Consider the following 23,169-nt stretch of genomic DNA (forward strand, 5'->3'; position numbering starts at 1 on the left):
ATGCTGATTTTAATCATATTCGGAATATAATATGGAATGTGGGAAACCGAATTATTCATATCCCTGTATGACTCTAACATTAACCAGGTTTCTGATCGTCTGTGCAGGAGTATCTGTCATATCTCACGCAGCCTCTGTCATTTCTCTACTGAGCAGCTGCTGTTATCAGTATCCGACTATCACTTGGTGATGCCATTACCATGTTTTATGATCCAGTGTTTACTTTTATTCTAAATTTGGTTATGGTTTCCTACACTTAACCTACAGTAACCATGCATTAAAATTAATGAAGTGAAATTTAGACACATGTGTTTTAACTCTCTAAACTTACTCACAACTATCCTTAGAGGGATTCCTACAATATCTTGAATAGTGCCCTGTGGTATTTGAGAGAGAATGTCAGCGTGGATTTGTTGTGTCAGAAAGGTCTGGATGGGATTTAGACAAACTCTCTTCAACATTAACAAAATACTAAAGTTTTCAATCAACAGCAGCACTTTAAAGGTGTGGTTCACCTGCGAAATGTCACTGAAGCCCGGAGCAGCTGCACACAATGTTCACTCTCAGTGTCATATTAATTGAAACTGCTCGCAATATTGACAGTATCTGTGCTACTTCATTTTTTTTAAACACCACTCATGTAACAGTGTTTATTCACTATCTCTCGAGGAGCTTTGTTGGATGACAGCTATTATGCACATACACTATTGTGATACTCAGAATCACATCCAAATCTTAATCTTCATACTCTATAATTATGTTCATATTACCAGTCTGCATATGAATGATTTGATCTCTCCTCAGCCAAACCTTTAAGGCATACATGTTACTAATGATTTTTTTTTTTTTTTTTTTTTTTTTTTTTGAAAAACTGGGTCTCAAAATCCTTTCAGGCATCTTTTCAATCAGCCTAGCATCTGCCAAATGAGAGCCCCTCTCAAAAACCCTCAAGTGAGCATTGTGGGGCTTTGTGATGAGTTTGGCACCGGGTTTGAAAGGAAGAATCGAATCTATAACCTGTGCGGGAGAGCAGGGGGACAGAGACAGTTGACGGAGTGAAATCCTTCACATTGCTGTAATGGGTATAATTACACAAAGAAAAGGGCTGTTAGGTTAAATTACCCGTGATATTCACCATGGGTAATGACAGAAATTCAGAAGGTTAAATGACACCAGGAGCTGAATGACTTTTGACATTAAGGTACTATTGAAAGGGAATTATAACAGAGCCTTCGGGGGCAAATCCAAAACCTACTACATGTTGGACTGTGGAGATTGGTTTGAAAGGACTTTAAAAAGGCCTCTTTTTTTTGTGAACACCTGTGTCTTTAGAAACCATTGTGAGACGATGATTTACTCTAAAAAGCACTGGTCGACTAGATTGTTTCCAACAGTGGGAGCTATTTGAAGCTCACTTTGAGTTGTGGTGATGTCTGGAAATTGTCCTGCTGAGTGGTGCACCTATTCATACAAGTAACCACAGTGGGAAAGGAAAAGCTGAATAGATTCGAGCAATTAGTTGTTTCCCTCATATTGTCTTTTATTCCCAGTGTTTCTTTCTAAATGGTCTGTGTATGAAATTCCTCAGTTATTTCTTCTGTGAGAACTATATTCTCTCTGATGCAAATGCTGACCTTCGCAGACAGCAAACTGCCCAATTAGTGTATGAGAAGGTGAGGGGGCTGGACCTCATCACCATGCAATTACCTCAAGTCACCCCGCGAGCAGCCGCCCACACAACTAACTGCGAGCATGTAGTGTTTGCCAATAATGTTATAAATGACCATGAAGAAAGAAGAGAGGCGTTATTTATTATGCACTTTTTTTTCCCCACAGCACTCCAAGCTGTTGTGTTTCTCAAGAGTTTCATTTCCTTTTAGACATTTCAAATAAAGCCTTGGCTAAACTTTTTCTCCTCTTAACCTTACTTTGCTGCCAGTCACCCACGTGCTCTATCCGCTGCTGATTGGTTTGACAAGACTAGTGTGATGTGCTCTCTGGTGAATCAACAGAAAGCAGAGAGTCATATCATACAGCATAATGCATGTTAAAGACTTGATATTTAATGGATATTCTTCATTTCTGTGGGAATAAAGCTAATCAGGAAACAAAAACATGTGGCCTTACACGTATATATTGGGAGTACACATTATATGAATTCATACAGGACAATTCAAATACATATTCAAACCATTATGAGCCAAAATGCTGATTAAGACGGAATGATATTCTATTGCAGATAGTATCTCATATTAAAAATTCACAGGTCAGTAATACTGCATGTATTATACAGCCGGTGTAATATTTTCACACTAATAATGGCAGTAATTATAGCATGAATACATAGCTTACTCTTACATTTTTCAGCATATCAATGAGTGTTATGTCAGTGCATTTTAACATATTTTTGGTGTATCCATTTTCCCTTAAGTCGCCTTTTCTGCTGCACCTCCATTTCTTTTAACCATCTGCCAAACTGACTTTCACTTGTGACTCCAGCAACCGGGGCGTGGACTAACCTGTTCACTCACTGGTGACTTATTCCCAGTGTGGGTGGGCGGGCATGATAGAAACATGGTAGCCTACTGTGAATAAAACAGAGTGAGAGTTCATCCAGTGAAGAAAAAGTGAGATTTTGCATAATGTAACCTGTCTTGTGGCTAGATTAGACAATGGTTTATTGATGCTGCTTTTCCATGCAACAAGTCCCTTATACCCAAAGAACATTTTTTGCCAGTGCCTTCCAAATCAACCCATATGACTGTTTCAAAAACAAATGACAGTGTTCTGCTACCTCTATGATTCAAGTCTGGTAAAGTCTTTTTCTGGTGATAATAAGAACAATGGATGACAACAATGGATGATGTTTGATTGTTGCTAAATGGTGGTTTAAGGGTGAAACTGATATTAATAACATATAGCTTTGAATGCTTAAACTCCATTGTAGCTGAAGTGTCATAACATGTTATAGAATAAAAAATACAGCAGAAAAAAATGGGTCCAGATATGCAAGGCATGCCAACAATAGCTTTTTTATGTTAAGTTATATAAGGGTTGATTTTATCTTTAAGTGCAGCTCTTGACACAAACTTTGTCATTATTGACGAACAGCCATGTAAAATTATAAGAAGAGCCCCTCAGAAGGTGTCCTCATCTTGTCCGCCATACCATGGTGTAAGTCTGACCAAGCAAGGTCTGGGACTGCAAACTGGTTGATCAGGTTCAAGCTCAAAGGTAGACGACTCTAATGAGCTCAGGGACCCTGTGGGAGACCCTGACCCCTCGTACGCATAGGTCCTCAGGCAGTCAAATGGGGGCACGTAAGGATCCTGATCTGCCTCTGCCAGCCTGTCCATAATAAACTGCTTGAAGACCTCATCCTCCGGACCGATGAGTCGGGACTCTTCTCTGAGGAGGGACATTCGTATGCTGGCCCTGATGTCCTCCCTTCGGAGCCTCCTCTCCCTCCTCCTCGGGTGGGGGCGCAGCGGGACGACGGGCTGACAGAAATCCAGGTCCTCTCCTCCACATCTCGGTTCTCCGTAATACAGCACCTTTTGCGACACCGTCTCAGGCAGCTCCAGCTCCTTCACCTCCACCTCCAGCCCCTCCTGCTGTTTCCGCCTGTGTCTCCTCACCATCAGCATTAGAATTGACAGCACTGCAGACACAACCCAGTAGGAGATCATTGCAGTTAAACACCAGGGCATGAGCTTAGTGAGCAAAAAAGCATCTAGGGTGCCTGATGGAGCATGCACTTAGAATGTACAAGTGCACTGAAAATAATACCAGCCGTATTTGTTTTTCTGGAGCTTGTTGTAGATGAAAAAATCAAAAGGAGGGAAAATTAGGCAATAAATTATCTTTTTTTAATTTCAGCTCACACATGTAAGAGGAATTCTTTTATTTCCTCCAAGTGGAAGAATGCGAAAATGTGATGCAAAAGTGTTTCTGCTGTCTATTTTCCGCGTATTGTGCTCATCCGACAGAATGTTAGCATAGCAGGTATTGTCATTAATCTTTCATGTGATGGGCACAGGGAGGACACAAAGCAGCCGAGGTCATAATAAAGCTCTTCACTATGCAAACCCATCAATGTCCCAGGATGGCATTGCTACTGATGTATTGCAACCAATACACTCATTACCTGACATAACTGCTCTGCAAGCTTTCAGCATTTTAAAAGTGTGTGTTAAAGGCACACTGGTGAGTTTAAAAAAAAAAAAAGGGAGATTCAAATTAAAGGGAAAATTTGTTAATGGAAAATCCTGCAGTTTCACACGTTTATATACTTATATACATATATACTTGCCAAAATGATGTGAGGTGGAACTCTAGCTCAACAGATCTGCTGAAAAAGAGTCACTTTTTTTACAACAAAATATCAGTGAGACAAATATTCCTTAAATGATTATACTGACTTTTTGGTAGTTTGATCCTTTGGATATTTAGCTAAATAACTACCAGTTAAATAATCATAGATATCTTGCACTATTCAAAGTTGGCATTGTTTTTTTTTTGCTCTCAAGTCTACATCATTTGTGAAATCCTTTTGTGCAAAAACAATCAGTTCTCTATTTCACTTCACTCTACTTGCAAACACAAAACAAGCATTTGCAACAACCTTGTTTAGCCAGACATCTGTCTTGTCAATCTCACTGAGCTCTGAAGAAACTCTTGCCAAAATATTAGCAGAACAAGACCTCTGGTAATCCTGAGATATTCTTTTTGTTTGCTGTTTAAAAATCTGAAGATGCCTAATTTTATGGGCTTGAAGTACATCAACATTATTCTTTGTCTCTGTCTTTTACATTTGAATTGCTCCATACCTCACAGAGGTCTTTAGGGGCTGTATGATGGAAGTCTGGCTTACTCAAAATTACATAAAGAGAGATCTTCTCCCCGAAAGAACATTATTATTGATTGATTTTAAGTTAACTCTAACAAGCCTGTCATCTTGAATTTAAATGGACTAATCTTCCAGCTTTAGCAGCTATAAGTTTTCATGTTCTCATTTTTAAGACAGAGATGATATTGATGCCACATGAGTAAGATCTCCAAGAGACCAAAATCCAAAAAAAGCCAGTGGATTTCTTTATTATTATCGTCACATGATATTCTGGACTAAGATGGGATGGGAATACATGGGAAGACGATGCTTGCTCACCTGTCAGTGTGACCAGGCAGACCAGTAGCCCTAACAAGGTTTGCAGACTGACCCTCATAGACAGAGCGAGGGCCTCCACCCCCCCTGTGGGACAATGGCCTGCAGGATGACAGCTGCATACGCTGATGGTCAAAGTGTTGGTGCTGGAGAGGGCTGGTGAGCCGCTGTCTGTCACCACCACAGGCAGGAGGTACTGGGTCCGATCCTTGCGGGTAAAAGTGCTCCTGCGTGCCATGATGCCGGCTGTGTTGTCTGAGAAGGATGTCAAGAGGAAGAAGTGCATTTTTCAGTATTCTTAAAAAAAACATGAGAGTGTGAGTGCTGATATTTTGGGGGAATCTAAATAAGCTGAACAACTGGATTGTCACACGTAATGTGATTTAAAATACAATCCAAACTCTCTAAAAGGCTCAAATCAAATTTTCAGTGTGTACAGAAGTGCATTTGGAAAACATGTTTCAGTGTTTGCACCTGTAAGACTTTAGTAAGGAACCAAACAGTAACTTTTTTGAATCAAATATGCCTTATGGCGTATATAAATGTGTTTTATTAAATGAGTTCCTTCTTGATTCATTATTCCTTTCCTGGTTGCTGACTGGACTGCTGTGCTTGCATGGCTAACCACCCTGAACACTGTACCTTAGTCGACACATTCAAACATCCCTCTGCTGCACACTGTTCGATTTTAACTGCCAATGTTTCATTATACAGTTTGAAATAAGTCGGCTGCCCACTGGCTACAAGACAAATACTCTTTCAATTTGCTTAACCTACCACCACAAGCTACTGGAGGTTGCTGCAAAATTCTTACAGATACTCTTATTCATTAAAGTTCAAGTTCTTGGAATCATAAAAATATCCTTTCCTATTGTGCCCTTTTTTTATGCAGTTATACAGGTTGTAGTGTAGGCGCAGCTTACCATCATTATTCCAGCTACCATGCAGGACTTTAAGAAAGGCTTCATGCATATTTTGCCCTACAGCTCAAAGCCTCTGACAGAAAATGTCAGTAATTTGTGAGATGAAATTTCTTGGTGCAAGATGTATAATAATACAAATCCCGTTAATGCTGAGGGTCTCAATGCAACTGCTGGGCCTCATACACCACATGCATGAGACAAAGACAGGCCTGCACGCAGTCATAAAGCCTTATAACAAAGAAATGACGCCAAGTTGAACAAAAGGAATCCAAAATGGACTTCAGCTCCCATCAGGCTTTGCTCAAGGTGTGAAGAGTCAAACTCATGGCTCCCACTGGACGGGACCAGTGGCAGCACCTGAGACAGCACCTGAAACACCTGAGACGGTCTACAAAACTACACTTCCAGTTGTTTGCACGGCTAAAATAAGGAAGTAACTCCCGTGCGTACATAACTGTGACTAGGCCGAACGATCTCAACCTCGTTGGAGGAGAAGAGGTTACTCGCCCACTTACTCTAACCTCTGTGCCCTACTCGTCTTTAAGTGAGTCAACTCTGCGATTTCCTCCGCAACTCTGCTGAGGATTGGCTGCAGTGAAACCCGCTGACAGAGCAAGAGGACGGCCCCCATCAGCATCCGAGCCTGAGGAGCCGAAATGGACCTGAAAGACGGACTGAAACACACCCTATTCGCATGAGGAGGACACAAGGTTTAAGTCTGGGCAGACAGAGGTTACTAAAGTATGTTATTTTCAGCTTTATTGCTGTTGTTATTGTGAAATTAACGGACCGGGTTTGTGTTTGGTTGTGTTTATCGCACTAAACTGATTTGTGTTTGCTGCTCAGACAGCTTTGTGTTAACCTGCCATTGTAGTATGAGACTGTGGGTTGCATTTTATTTGTGAAATCAGACCACGGCTGATGAATAAGGACATTCAAACGCCACGTCTCTGTGGAAATAAAAGCGAGCGCCACTTTCTCCTCACAATCGCTGAGATCTTTTGTTCTTTGGTGTTTTTACTCTTTCCTGTCTACTAACCCCACTGGCATGTACACACACATACACACACACACACACACACGTTTCGACGCTCACACACGCTATTCAGTAGTCAGACACGCGTTGCTAAGCAACAGAGACGCTCCGCTTTGTCCGACACCTTTGTGGTAATCTGAGGCATGTGTTGACTGGCTGGTCGCTAATTAATCACAGCCTCTGTTCAAATCTTGCATGTCAGCCCCATTGACCGGAAGTTTCGCATGATGTCACCCCACATGGTTCACATCCGCCGTCTTGTTCCTCCTCCTTCCTCTCTCTAATAACCAAACCTGCTCCTAACCGAGTCCCAACACAACCATATCGAGTCATTCAAGGGAGTATTTACTGCCCACTTCTTAGAATAACATAACAGAACTTCTATTCTACTCCAATGTCAGGAAGTCTGTGTCAAAAAACTTTCTAACAGTTGTTCCATCACTCGCTGTCTATCTAGCAGCTCTGAGATTAACCATTTTTTTCTGCTGTTTCGCTTGAAGCTTCTCCAATCAATAGTTTTATATCAACAATGGATCAAATGACTCAGTCTAAAGTGAAAGGAGTCGCTCATTGTGACGGGCCCACATAGAATTATCAATTGACTGCAGTTATCCTTAGCTCTATGGAGCACTTTAGAGCCTTTCAGCTCATTGTTTTGGCTTTACAGACCACATCTTTACTGTTTTGGTTCACTCTCTTCTACAATATTATACACATGAGGCATCTGAGTTCTTCTTTCAGGCAGATAATTCTTCTAAACACGAAAGACATTACAACTTTAAATACAAATAGTATAAAGCATCTTTGGTCTGATATATAGTATACAAATCATGGATAGGACAAGACAGATGGGTAAGTATTTAGGACAGATGGATTATTTGTGTCTTATTATCTATTGAATGTAACCTTGATTATCTCTTATGGTGAAATTTGGATTGATATGTTTCTCAGGGACCATAGAGAAGTAGAAGTGATGTCCCTCCACAGGGTCGTCTGGATCCACAGCACTGAGCAGCTGAATAAGCTGAGAGACACAAAGACACATTACTGAATAAATATGAGCAGCACAAGCAGCCGCACACAGACAAACAGATTTCCCAAGAAGTCTACGAAATCATATACAGCGTTCTCAGAAATATGGTACTCAGAATCTCATTTAGCAGCTGACAATGAATGTTGTGCTACACAATAGTCAAATGGTTCCTTCTGAGTCCTTTCATTTTTAAAAAAGATGCATATAAAGACTAATAGAAAGGTGGTGATATAATACAATATGACACAATATGAGAACTTTTACTGTCCACATTTGTTCATTGCCACACTACTGTATAGTAAATCATGAACATCAGTGCATCATTATATACATACTTCTCCCGCTTGTGTCCCCTCACAGATATATGGCTGGTAATCTCTTGCAAGCCTTGGCACATTGTCGTTTATGTCCAGCACTTTGATGAACACCACCACAGAGGAGGATAAATGGTTCTGCTCTGCAGTAGTGAAGATAGACATTTGCTGGAGTCCACCGGGTGCATGTATCATAAATGCTTTGTAAAAGCTCTGTCAAAATAATACTTAAGACTGATAAATGTTTGTTCTTCTTGGATCACGAATGTGGCACCAAAAAAATGGGAATTGATGTTTTACTGCTTTCTCCAAAAACAAGAAAACAGACTGAACATCAAAAAAACAGTATAAAGGCAAATCTCTCTATTGAATATTTGTCATCAGTGTACTGCTGTGAATATTCTGGACAGATTTCTCAACTGAGTAAGCCATAAATTGGTCACATGAACAAGATGTTCCTTACTTGTTTCCTTGGCTGCAACAGTCACATTGTGCCAGTTTGCAGTCTCTCGGTCCAAAGCTTTAGCAACAGTTATAGTTCCATTGTTTGGGTCTATTTTGAAAGCTTTTGTGGTATCACTCCTTTTGTCAATTGAATATCTGGAAGAAAAATCACAGAGACACATATTTAGCAGGCAAGGTTGTTTTTTTGGGCAAACAAAACATTGCAATGCAACAGGGAGATTAATTAGACAAATTGCTCAATTTTTAAATCTGTTGACAGATATCCAACAAAGAGAGCACACACACAAGCTAGTGTGACTCAGTGACAACAACACTGTGAAAACAAAGCACCTAACGCACAAGGCATAGACATATTTTGTGTAGTTTCAGGTTTTTCTTTTTTGTTTTTTTTTTTATCTGACCATGGACTTTTTCTATTTTTCAAAAGTGAGGGAATATCATTTAAAAACAGAGTGAGTCAGAGAAAGTTGTGGAAGCAGAGAAACTTTGTTCAGTTGAAAAATAGCCTTGTCCACACAGTTTTACAGGTGGTGCAGCTCCAGCGACACAAAGCTGTGTCTTGTTTCCTGATACTGAGTGACAAGTGTGGGACTGTGATTTTATTTCATGTAAAAAACAAAATATGAAAAAGCCTGCAAATAATTAACTTCATATTCAATTCATCAGCAAGAGACCGAGCAAGCATAATTGTTGTAATATCTGGCGTATTGCATAGGTCTTTCACACCACCATACCTTTAACACTTATTAAAACACTATGGTGAATTAGGGTTACCGAGAAGGAAAACACACCAACTAATGAATCGTTTCTGCAAGCCACTTTGCGGATAATAACATGGAAAACAAAGCCAATCTGCACAAAGCAAACTTAATCATATTTACTAGAACTGTGGAAACCCCCAAAATGTCAGCTTGAATTTATTAATCAATGAGACACTGTCACCAAAGGGACAGTAATAGACGCTAGACTGGGGATGATATGCAGCACCTGCCACTCTTAAGCTGTGCTGAGATGGACTACAGGCACCAGTAGTGCTGCTGTCTCCTCTGCAACGTGCCCCACTTGCAAATGACATCAAATCTCAATTCCATATGCCACCTTGTATGGTGCTTTATTACATTCCCACGTCCTAGCCACGTCGCTTTGTGATAATACCACGGCAATAGATAGAAAAGCCTGTGAGGTATAAAAAAAAAAAAAAAAAAAAAAATCGTCATGATTTATTCAGCAGGGCTCATTTCCTACTAGAGTAATATGAGATAAATATGACCATGTACAGGGTATCCAGAGATCAAGGGTAAAAATGGATGCACCGAGCCAGTAACACTATTTGAAATGGAATGATTTTTCACCCTGTGGAGGAAGCTGTCTAGGGCAGGCTGTCTAGGGATGTTCCGCCCCCACCAGCTTGGGTATCTACCTCGTCATTATCATACTGGCAGCTGGGTGGCAGATGCCATTCTTCCCGGTGAGTGTTTAGAAGGTTCACTTTACCTGATGGGATTGTTGACTGTGTCAGTGTCTCTGGCACTAACACTGCCAACTGTAGTTCCCACAGCTGCATTTTCAGGAACTTTCCATTCATAGACCGGAGTGAGGAAGACAGGTGGCTCGTCCACGTCCTCCACAACAATCTTCAACGTTGTCCTGTCCCTGAACTCCTCCAGAGACAGGAAATGAGTGTCCACATGTTCATTGACTGCCTCTGCAGCCATCACAAAACGCCTCTTATTTTCATAGTCCAAAGGCTGTAAAGGGAAGAAATTCATCATTCATTTTAATACCACGGCAGTTATAAACGGAAAACAACTTATTCATCATCATTACGCAACCAGTAAGAGTAACAGTTTTTCAAATATGCTTTGCCAACTTAAGACAATGATTATTCCGCTGAGAGGTGGACACGACTCAGACTGGATGTTAAAATTGTTTTGTCTGTGTCAATAAGCTACCAGCTGTGAGTATAGATTTAAAAAATGCTGTGTTTTCAATTACCATGATGATGCTAGCAATAAGAAAACAGCATGCAAACCAGCTGCACTCAATAAAGTCAGGTTTGTTTGTTGTTGTTTTTTAAATTTTATTATCACACCATCTAAATTGAAATCTCCTGTGCTAAAGAAGAAGGATATTGTATCAGGGAAAAAATAAAGTATGAAGCAGAAAAAAAAAAAGATTATAACTGAAAGTTAAAGGGAAACTTCTGTATTTTCAACCTATTTTCCCATCATTTTGGATTTAAGTGACAAATGGGGACAAAAATTTTTGAAATTGGTCCAGTATTGAGCAAGAGCGCTTCAGTCGGCAGCCGTGAAACAGGCTGCAGTGTAATCTTTTGGGGCTATTGCGTACATCCGCTAAAAGTGCTTGTTTTTGCCACTGACAGGCTCAGATTATTATTATTGAAAGTAAACACAGAAACTAGCCGCCTGTATCAATGCGTTTTGCTTTAAACATACACTGCCTGAATTACGTTTTCTCTCAAACATAATGAGAAAATGTTGTTAAATTATTTAGTAAGTACACAAGTAAATATCCACCAAAATATCTGATCTTGCAGTACAATATCTGCTAATACTACTACAACATCATTAAACTTTTTATGTTTGTTTTGGCACTGAAAACAAATGTAGAGCTTGAGTCCTTCAAAATTAAAAAAAATAAAAAGTTGCTTGTGAACATAATCCATGGCAGTGATTACATTTGTCAATGTGATGTAAGTGGGAGAACAATTCAGTCGTATTTGAACGTAATTTCTAGGAGACAACGTTGGGAATCTCTTTGGACTCTTATTGTATGGTTTTGTCATGTTTATACTTTAAATTTACTTATTTTATTTCTTTCTAAAATTGGTTTTCTAACTTTTTAAAATCTAATTTAAAAGAACCTCTATTCTCTATGGATGGCAATAAATTTAGACAACAAACTCACAATTTTATTGCGCAGTGACACTTCTATCTCTGTGCATATGACAGTAAAGCTTTGAATCTTTAATCTAATGTGATGTACAATGCACTGTAGAAATCACCTTGGCCAGTAGAATCACTCCCTCCTGCGTTACTGGATCTGTTTGAATGATAAAAGTGGAGCTTTCCTCCAGGTCCTCCAGACTGTAAGTCATTCTAGCATTGATGCCAATGTCGCTGTCTTCTGCCATAATCCTGCCTACTGTGGTGCCCACGGCTGCATTCTCAGGGACAGCGAAGGTGTACAAATCTGAAAAGAACACGAATGTTTTACACACCTCCATGTTGGCATCATTAGCTTAAGAGGTTGAACAGTGGAATAGGATATCAAAAGGACCATAAAATCTGTACTTTTTCGCAGCAAGTAATGATAACTCATGTTTGGAGAAAAAACAGCAAATAAAAAAAAGTTTTCCTCACTGAAACATCGCCCACAGAACTTGACAGTAAGTTGTTAATAGCTAGTCAAGAGAGTGTGTAAAGTGATAAGAAGGGAGAACATTGTGGTGGAAGGTCAATTTGTGTGAGTCACAGATAAGTTGTGGCAACTCCACATAATCCCAGCCTAACTCTAATAAGAAGATGAGAAAATGTGATTGTGTCTTTGAGCGACTCTATTTGGATGGCTGCCACAACTAGGAGGAACTCAACAGGCAACCAGCTGCTCCTGAAAAAAAAATCTTTGCTGATAATAATTTGCAATTATGTGACAAAACAGAGGGCACAGTTCAAAGTGAAGTGCGGGCCGTACAATATTTATAAGGCATTTTCACTGAACATAGAATCCATGGGATACAGTAGCACTAGCAATGAATGTGAATGTGACATTAATAGTTAAAAGTATCATCCTTGCCGTCTCATTTCTACAGAATTGATTTCTTCCCAGGGCATTCATTTAGTGAGGTTTATCGCCGAGAAGGCTAGGTTTGTTTCCAAAGGTCATGACAAATGTCCTCTCATGTGTGAATGATTAAATTCATCCAGTGGGCGACACATGTACACGTGCACACGCAGATGAACCCAACATCCCCACCTCCTTCCCTGTCTCTTACCCTCCTCCCTCCCCTCTTCTCTCATTCTTCGACTGTCTCCTTTTAATTTTGGCTGCCAGCTGAATAACATGATGCGTACAGCGAATGCAGCGCTGGCAGCACAAACCACCCACCGGAACCGGAGAAGTGTGATCAAATAAATACCTCTTAGGTATAATATCAAACATGTCCTCACAGCCTGCAATGCTTTGCAGTCTTTCATTGATTTCATTGAGCATATGTGGCCTGGTGTTTGCATCACTGTGAGTCATAGAAGTGACTCACGGTGCTGGAATGTGGGTCCATTGTCGTTGACATCAGTCAGGCTGACAGTGACTGTGGTGGAGGAGGAATAACCGCCACTGAGGCCCAGCATATCCTTCACCTGTACCACCACCAGGTACTCCTCTTTGGCCTCACGGTCCATGTTTGGCCAAGATGTTACAATAATACCTGCGAGTGGAGGAGATAGACAGAGAAGAGAGTTGTGTTCATTAAAGCAGCATGTATGGATGGTTTTCTTTGCTTTTTTAAACCAGACGACTTGCCTCAATTAGTCTATAAGAGAGCCGTGCAGTAAAAATGCACCACAATAAACTTCAAGTCTGCAGATTTAATCAGTACACAAAGAAATATTAAGAGGGTTTTCAGATGACTTAAGGCTTCCTCTGTCAGGCCAGAGTGGATGAAATAGTAAACAGATGAACAATTTGAATCAAGAGAATTGAATAGACATGCAAATTCATGTGCTATATTTACATGAGAAGTGATTATTTCAATTACTGATTCGTCTAATCTCGTGTTTCGATTACATCGGCTTCTCAGCGGCCATTCGCTAATCACAGTATCTAGACAGCTAGCTATCACTGTTGTATTGTGAGCACATTCGCTTTGTGCTGAGCATACAGTATCTAGTTATTGTGACCACTAAATTAGCAAGCTGACCAGGTAAAAATGCCAAAAAGAAGCTATATTTTTTAAAAATAAGGCTGGTGTTATATATATATTGTCAACAAATTCCATGAAAAGACCAAAACCAACAAGCCATTAGTCTGTCCCTCAGTACTTTCCTGTTTGTGGCACTAAGCCCCAAGCCCCTTCATATACTAAAGAAAAATCTTTTAAAATGGATCACAGCTATATCATTTCATTTAAGTAACAGCTGGGGACTGTAGTTTTCAGCAGACGTTATTCACACAGGAGTAAACAGTGCATTTGTTGGGGACTATTTTCTTTGACTAAAGTAGCTATGTTCATTGTAATGTAGAATGTGTCACCCAGTGCAATGATGTGGCTCATTGATATGTTGTTCATAGTTTTTAGACAACAATGGAGGTCTATGCCGTAGAGGATTTGGCTACACAGACAATGCTTTTTAGTCGGATCACTCACTTTGCTGTTGGTTTAATCTTTCCATGGAATCTGTTGACAATAAGAAAAATGTAGTATATTGTTGGCCACATTCTTTCAGAAGCCGTGGGCGAAACTGCAACATGAAGTAGTCTAAAGTCAACTGCTGGCAACTCCTCTATGGGGGCAGCCTAAAAAGTCAGAATTGCCCTATTAGCTATTGCATTAACTTGCTTTTAAACATTTTTCCGACGTCAATAATGCCCTCCCCCAACTTCTCACAGTTAAGGTCAACAATGTGTGTGGGAAGTGCTAGAACTGACCTCTGTATTACAAGAGAAATGCAGTGTAAATTTACATGCATTTGGCCTCTGTTTTACCAATTTTCTGTCAAGGGGTATAAACACTAACATTTCTAACCACTGGTCTGAAAAAGTTGCTTTATTTGTCAATAGTTGCTTTAAAAGATAAACTTGCCAGGGGAATTTAAACAATCTCTGAAGTTATAAATGGTGTCTGAGTTGTCAAAAGTGACTGGGACTAAAGGGAAAATGCCCTAAAACAAGATAATTTCCTGTCTCAACAACCTGAAATTGGAAAGGAAAAAAATGTGGTTGCTAAGAGATTTCTCTCCACAGATAACGAATAAAGGATAGTATGAAGTGAAAGACTCCGTGGCTGACGGCTACTTGTACCCGTCTTTGGCTCCACAGAGAAGTAGGGCTCCCCCTGCAGGATGGAATAGATGAGCTTGGCATTGTTTCCAAACATGGGATCATCAGCATCTGTGGCTGTCACCTGGGCCACTGTGGTCCCTGTGGGGGGGAACGGATCACACAGTCAGAGTTAGCTCAGGCAGCAGTTCCAGTCGACGGGGAAATAAAGTGATTATGCCATAGTCCCGCAGGGTCTGTCTGTCTGGCTCAGGGGGGAAGCGGTGGAAATGGAAAAAGAGAGGGGGTGAGGTTGAGGTAGAGTTAGAGGAGGGATGTTGACAAAGGGCCGAGGATTGGGGAGGTGGGGGTGGGGAGCAGCGTTGGCCTTTCACAACTCAGTAAGGCTGTGCAGGTGTGCGTGACAACCTCTCCAGCCCTGTGGCGACATTCCTCTCACTATCCACCTGCCCCTCGTTTTCTCTCCTTCGCACTCTGATTCGGTTTCACCTCTCTATCTTTCACACTTACTACCGTTTTCTCTGCTTGCCGTATCCTTCTCCTCACCTTGCTCTCTATCTTTCTCTCCGTCAGTCCTTTTGTCTCTCTTGTTCATTCTTTTTTTTTTTCTTCCAGGAAGCGCCTTTCTTTTTCACAGGCAGGGATTTACCGCAACATTTCTTATTCTCAGTCATCTGCACTCCAGCCTTCCCCTCTCACTTTCTCTTTCAGAGTCAAATACATTATGATTTATTACAAGAGCAATATTATACTGCAAAAGCAGATTACATATAAATTGAAATGGTAATGTTTGTGGTATGAAAGGGCATTGGTTGTAATAACATTATTTAAGAAATTTATCCATAAAGGCATCCAAGCTATGATACAGAATCCAATACTTTTAACTTCCTGAATGGCGACAGATGACAGACATTCATATAACCTTTTGTTCACTATCTTCATGCAATATTCAAGTTAAGAAATTTTATTTGAAAATATATTCTTGGAAACAATAAATTACTTTTGTTTGTGCACAAAAATGATCATGATTTGCAAGACTAAGAGTATGCAGCTAGCTAATTTATGCTAGTTGCTCTGTGAGGCTGTACTGGGCACAGCGGTGCTCTAAAAGCTAATGTCAACATGTTCACAATGACAATGTGTCAATGCAGGTGATATTTTCCATGTTAACCATCTTAGCTTATCATACTAACCTGCTAACATTTGCTAATTAGCACTACGTATTTAGTCATAAAATAATGTACTGGACAAATTGCAATTTTGACCTGAAGACAGCGCTAGAGGAAAAGTAAGAGGTTCACTAAAGTAATATAGGATTCATCCACTGGGGACCATTATTTCCTGTGTAAAATTTGATGGCAATTTAACCAGTAGTTGTTGTGTCAGTTTGGACCAAAGTGGTGGACCAACCGACACTGTTATCTGCTGCTAGCATGGCTAAAAAAAATTCGACAGCAACATTTATCATCAAAATGAGTGTTAATGATTTTCTTGGTCATCCACAGACCTCACTGCAGTTTTTATAAGTTTTTATAAGAACTAATTCTTCAGTACAAAGTGGCTCCAATGAAATCTCTAGGTCTGTGGTAGATTTTGGGAAAAAGGTTGCTGTTGAAATTTTTATTTTCCCATTTTATGAGCACCACAAATTAAATTCCATTCCATTGTATTGGGGTGAAGGCAGAAATCACAAAATCCAAAAGAGAGATTTCAAAACCTTAGTAGATAACAAATTACCAAGCAACTGAGCCTTTAAACTTCATTTTGCGTGCCTGTATTCTGAACTCTTATTGCTAACCGTGGCCTCTCCCCTCATCTTTTTCAAACATACCGGTTGGACACATCTCTGGGATGCTGGACACATATGGCTCATTCTGGAACTGGGGGACATTGTCGTTGATGTCCTGCACCTTGATGATGAACTCTGACTGGGGCTCTTCTGGTTCGTTGGACCTCCTGTTGATGGCCTGTGCTTGAAGGACATAGAAGGCCTTTTCCTCACGGTCAAGCTTCTTCAATGTCCGGATCTCACCAGAATACTCATCTATCTCAAACACATCTCCGGCGCCTTCTCCTGATAATATATACTTGATGGAAAACTCGCCTCGGTCAGAATCAGATCTGAGCTGCAAAAAGAGAGGGTAAAGTAGATGAAAGTTTGATTTTTTTTAAGCCAGTTGTTTCACGGGTAACTAGAAAACATGCTTTTTCAAAGGGAAGTACTGTATCAAGGACATGGAGGACATTCAGTCTGAAGCGATACCTGGCCAATAACACGAGGAGTGGGATCTTCCTCGGGGACAAACAGCTGTTTCCAGATCCAGCCTCTCTTCAGGCGACGGTGCAGATGAGTGGGCCCCTGGGCCAATTGTTGAGTTTCCAGACCCTGAGTACCTCTCATATCGCTCAGCACCCCGCCAGGAATCATAGAAAAGACTGTCACCATGGCCAAAACACTCGGCGTGCTCATTTTTACTGTCCATCCTTGCATTTCCTCTGCACACATGGTTAGTGGACAGAGGATAGGATAGAGATGTCACTGGTCCAGTGCTACCAATTCTTCATTCGACAGTACAGTAATTCATGATCCCGGCAGTGCTGTATCCCATCTTGTTATTATGTGGTTTGTATGCATGCTCATATCTCTGAAATAAAAGTTAACAAGTTAATTAATGGCTGCAGTGAGAAATTTCTAGCAGTGCACACAAACTGTAAAACAGGGAAATTGAAATATGTTTTAATGTAGTATAAAAATTAGCTGTTTAATTACAAAATCTATAAATACATGTATGCTTAGTAGTTTCTTTTTTTTTTTAATTACAAAGGCACATTCACACATTTTAAAAGGGTGTCATATCCGAGTGAATTTTAATTGTACGAAAGGGGAAATCTAACTTGAAGAGTTGACATGCTGTAGATGAAAAGAAAGAAAAAATCATTCCACATATCCCCACCCTGCAGTTGCATGGTGGGGTTATGTAGAATGATTGTAGCATAGCTGAACTAATTTGAAAAAACAGAAATCACGATTCGATTAAGAAATATCAATATCATATTGAATCATCTGTAACATCGAACACTACAAAATAAATACATAGATGAAATAGTTAGCTAAAAGTAATTGATATATGTTAATTGTTAGATAAAAATAAGGGATAAATGGTTTAAATAGATAACTAAATTAATGCTTAAATTAAGGCTTAAGCAGTTGAAATGGTTAGCTAAAATACTGGATAAGTAGTTGAAATAGCTACAGTAATTGTAAAGTAATTGATATGGACAAACAGTTGACGTGTCCAGCTTCAGCTACTCTGAGAAGTACAGTACAAATGCAAACTCGACCAAACCACCCAACAATATTCACTTTTATATGCCAGTGAATAGGTACTTGAAGTGGCTGTGGGGGTACACTGTACGTTTGAAAGAAAAAAAAAAAAAAAAGTTGAGAAACACTGTTTTATATGCACTCTATGATGATATGATTCCTTCTTATCTATCTGAAGAGTTATGTCAAATCCATTGCACAACAACAACTCAGATGTATAACAAATTCAAGCAAGAGAGCCAGAGCAGAATTGTGTTGTACAAGAAAAAGCCAAACCCTTTGTCTGAGCTCTCCTTTTTCTTTTCCTTTTTTGTTATTTCACATCCTGCAGTCCTGCATAGGCGGCTGAAAACAGCCCTCTGTTTTGAAATTCAGACAAGGCCTTGTATTGTGTTTCATTGGGGGAGCAGGGCCTGAACATCATTCCTTAAGCATGACACTGCACTCTGCAGCTGACTAATGAAGACTTCTAATTAGATCAATGTCTCCCCAGACATGGAAAACAAGACACACATGCCTCTGACAAACTATGAGTAGAATCAATGCACTGATTACAATGTGCACCAAGATCAGGGTCAAGAGTGTAAGGACATTGAAAGTCAGATGAGACAGGAAATTAGTTAGGACCGCACAAATACAATATCTTGTAATGACAACCTTGCTGAAGTTAGCAGACATCAGTTTCCTTAATCGGTAAACTGTGACTTCTTTTTCCAGCACTCAACAATAACCATCCACTGTCAACTTTGCAGAAACATGTCACTGTCAAGGAGACCAATATCTCATATCCCTGCTTTGTCATATTTGCCATCAACAGTAATAATTGGTGTTGAGGACTGTTTTGACTAGGTAATCTCTCCTTTTCAGTTAATAAATTAGCTATTTCCGTGAACACACCTATGCTGACGAGAGTAAAAAAAACTGTACTACTGTATATTCTTATTTCTGAATTAAAAATATGTTTACATTATTTCACAACCGTGGATATCTTTTAGCTTTCCTATCACTTTTTAGACTGTTGTCTTATAAAGTCGATTACTTTGAAAAGCACACAAATTATTTGTCTAGACATAAAACCCTCAACCCGATTGTACTGCTCTCCAGTCAAGCAGCAAACCATACATCAGCACTCATAGCAGCCATAATTCTGAACATTTTTAATAGAGCTTTTTGACACTGTAATATCAGCACATAACATATACAGCCCCACAATGTGGTCGCTTTAATCCAAAGTGGTGCACAGGAACACAAGTGGATGATTTTTAGCATGGGTGGTCCCGGGGGAAATTTAAAATATAGAGTACATAGTGGGGAGTTGTTTCAGCAGTTAGAGTAGTTGCAGTATTAATGCGTTAACAGCCCATAATGGTCATGTTTAATCTTGTAAAAGTAAATTAGCTGTCAAGATCCATTTGTAATGAGCTGGTAAAATCAATTACTGATGCAGACTTTCATTTCTGAAATTCAATTTCGATACAGAATGTGGATGAGAGTGTGCGTTTGTGCTTATGTATGTCTTTACAGACCGTATTCATATCTCCAAGCATTGTGGAGTGACATTCCAATTAGTGGCCAGTGAATCGTGAGCTGTTATGGTCTTTCATAGGGCTGCCAAGCACGCGCCCAAACTGAACGCCTTCAGCCAAAACTAGACAACAGCCCTCAATGATGTTACTCTGAGCAACTGCTTGGCTGCCAACATGCCAAGAAGTCTGCTTAAAAAAATCTTTCTAGGGGTATCAGCCTTTACTGATGTGGCCGGAATAGTGCACAGGTCAACAAATGTTTAGGAGCCAATTTAACTAAATGGACCTTTCAAGAAATAAGTGATGAAATTCTGGGAAAATAGTGGGTATGAGAAAAACTCCTGGCTCTGGGTCTGTAAATATCAAAGGTGTTTGGGATCAAGTAAAACACGTCCATGTGTGACAGCCATCCTGATAGTGCTTGATAATAACAGTGAACCTGCCAAAGTCTGACTTTAAAAAAAAAAAAATCCAGTATAGTGATTGATAGGCTACATGTGAGCCTTTCATACCATCAGTTATCACTTACAGCTGTATAAGTAGAGAGAAAAATCTAGAGAAAGTAAAGTATATATATAAACTGTGTAAAAAAAAAAAACACCATTGAACGCTATGGTCAATTTTCTCCTTTCAAAAGAAATTGTCATTTCTACATGACATGCAGTACATGCAGAGTACCCTGTGGTTGACAGCCATTCATTACCTCTATTGGGCCTTCCTCCCATTTCCAGCAGACCTCCTGTAGCCTGTATATACAGTACGCTTCTCTACCACATGACAGGATGACAATGAGCGGCAGTCTCACAATGTTAAGCACTAGATGCACTGAGACCGTCACATTATTTTCCTGTGTGGGGATGTGTTCTAGCTAATAAAAAGCTGCTCTGTTGTAGAAATGGTTCTAGGATGCTAATAAAATGTGTGTAATGTGCCAACGCAAATGGTGAAACGCAACAATGAAGAAAAAGCTGCTTCTTCTTGACATTGTGGATGACACATCAATATGATTATACTCTGCCAACGCCAACTGCTATGTAATGCTAACTTAATATGAGCATTAATTATGTTTTTCTTTCACAAGTCTTCTGACTTGGTCTTATGTATGCTCATTGAAAAAAGAAAAGGAAAAGTATAAATGTGTAAAGCTGAAAACATTACAGTGGGTCTAAATATAGAATCAGACCTCTCATTTAACTATTTGCAATTTTGAAGAGAAATCCATCTGTGAAGCCTCACTTCTTTAAGATCACCCTTGCAAGACAAAATGTCCTTAATTGGTCATTTGGGAGCCTATCATGGGACTTGTTTACTGTTCAGCTCTGTAAAACAATAACACTGACATGTAGTTTACGTTTCCTAAATCAGGACCCCAAATGAGTCCAGAGACTGAGATAAAGCAACAGGGGAATGTCAAACCATCATGTACTTGTTAGTAAGTAATTTGTCTGCTTTTATCATGTGCTCAAGTGGAAATCGTTACTGTTAAGCAAAGTGTCATGAATTTATCAGCGATAGCACTAAATCCTGTTGTTTTCCTTACTTTTTCATGAGCGAAAAATAATCAACTGAAGTTATTATAAAAGAAAAAAGAGACAAAGAGAAAGATAATTATCTATGAAAATGTAATGAAAAGAAGTTTGTGACACATATTGCACCTTCAGGTTTCAGCAATGGACAACATTTGGAGTTTATTTATGATGTCTATGTCTTTATGGCTGTCATTTCAGTTTGGAATTACAAATACATTGCATTGTTTAACCAAGGTTTTCTCCTCATGCACTGAGGACGTTTTGCAGTTGCAGATGAGATATTTACGCATCACTGTGTATTGTCCTTGAATGAGTGGACCAAAATAATGGTCATACAAATTACTTTATACTGAAAACATGTCTGAAAGTCCCAACCTAAAGAAAGGCCACGAAAACAATAACATATTTCATTACGCTACATTTGAATAATCTCTAAATAAAAACATTTCCCAAGGTGGAACGCACTGAAGGCATGTGTTTTGTTGCTGCATACTATAGGCCAGCACACAGAAGCCAATAACTTAATGTGAGAAGGAGAAAAAAAAGCATGTTTATTTCAATGAAATAATCATTTTCAGATTATTAACAGAGGTCTCAAATGGTCAGCTAAAAAAAAACCTCTACATCACTTTGTTTGACACTTAATTAAACCCCCTTTAATGTTATTTCTTTAGCAATTTAAAACATGATAATTTCAGACAGCACAACACTGCTAATACCAGCAGCCATCTCACAAGATACAGGAAATTTACAGATTTCTTGCTCCAACATATACAAAGAACCCCTGGACTCATGTAAACAAATGACGACTCAGCTTTTCTGATGCTCTGTAGAGTCCCCTTTCATGTTGAAAACATCTTTATATTTATCTATACATCCTTCCCTGGATAATATATGTAAAATTGCATCCAATTATCTTCTGACAAAAAAAAATAGTCTCTTATAGGATGCATAGCGTCCACCACCACACCCACCTGTTTGTGTGATTGCTGCTGTCCCCCCAAGCCACTTGTCACCAACCGCCGTCAAGAGAGATCATCACGGGGTGTAAGGAAACACAATCTGCTTAACTAAATACCCTGGTACTGGAAAGCAATTCAGTCACCACAATGGTAGAAGCAAATGCGTGTGGTTCTCACAATGCGTAATCCCCTCCGTTGACGACCTCCCCCTTTTCTTCGTCTTCTCTCCCCTTTTTCTGTCCTTCTCAAACTTCCCGGGAAAGAACAAACACAGGCTCTATTGTCTGGGACTCACATCTGAACACTGCAGAACACTCGGGGCCTTCATCGTCATGCAAATAGTCACAGCCCAGACTTACAAATGGATTTCTATCTGTTCACCCTCTCTAATTTTTTTCTCTCCATTTTTGCGAACAATCCGATGCTTATTAGAGTCGAGCTGGAGCAGAGAGGGATGGTAATTCACCCACTGTGAGACCACTATTTCTGCTAGTGATAGGAAGGATACAGTCTGTTTTTTGACATTCAAATTGAGGGGGCACGCTGTTCCTGCATGTTACGGTCACATTTAAAACTTGACCTGTCATGACACTGAGTTGCAAAATCACTCGAAATATTGTTTGTCTTCTACATTCTCCCAGTTGTTTACGTGAACTGGTAATTGTGGTCACTCTAATTACCACCAGTTAAAAGTTTGTCGCTTTTGAGTCACGTTTGATTTGACGACCAAATAACCTTTTGGATGAAATATCCAAAGAGCATTCATTACATGTGTCTCGTAAACATCATCTCGACATGCTAAGCTTGAGGGCTAATTATATACCTAAATAATGCTAATAGATGCAATCATTAGAAGTTATAAAAGGGGTGA

The 23,169-nt window shown here is 39.7% G+C and overlaps 1 protein-coding gene across 1 annotated transcript; it reads right to left on the bottom strand.

Annotated features, from left to right (window-relative positions):
* Positions 1-1,819: 1,819 nt before the first annotated feature.
* Positions 1,820-22,502, bottom strand: cdh19 (cadherin 19, type 2). The gene is made up of 12 exons (XM_044340242.1): positions 22,311-22,502; positions 17,220-17,601; positions 16,788-17,082; positions 14,978-15,097; positions 13,218-13,385; positions 11,964-12,151; positions 10,430-10,683; positions 8,934-9,070; positions 8,492-8,613; positions 8,030-8,147; positions 5,168-5,419; positions 1,820-3,661 (listed from the first exon to the last, which is right to left on the bottom strand). The coding sequence occupies exons 2-12, from the start codon at positions 17,460-17,462 to the stop codon at positions 3,138-3,140; spliced, it is 2,421 nt and encodes an 806-aa protein (XP_044196177.1). The 5' UTR covers positions 17,463-17,601; positions 22,311-22,502; the 3' UTR covers positions 1,820-3,137.
* Between the last annotated feature and the right edge of the window lie 667 nt (positions 22,503-23,169).

Source organism: Thunnus albacares, chromosome 21 (assembly GCF_914725855.1).
Source record: "Thunnus albacares chromosome 21, fThuAlb1.1, whole genome shotgun sequence".
Classification (NCBI taxonomy): Eukaryota; Metazoa; Chordata; class Actinopteri; order Scombriformes; family Scombridae; genus Thunnus; species Thunnus albacares.

Coding starts and splice junctions, on each gene's coding strand:
- cdh19 (XM_044340242.1), bottom strand. CDS start 17,462: ATGTGTGCAGAGGAAATGCAAGGATGGACAGTAAAAATGAGCACGCCG. Junction 8,148..8,491: donor AGGGGACACAAGCGGGAGAA/GTATGTATATAA, acceptor TGTGTCTCTCAG/CTTATTCAGCTGCTCAGTGC. Junction 5,420..8,029: donor CACCATAAGAGATAATCAAG/GTTACATTCAAT, acceptor CATCCTTCTCAG/ACAACACAGCCGGCATCATG.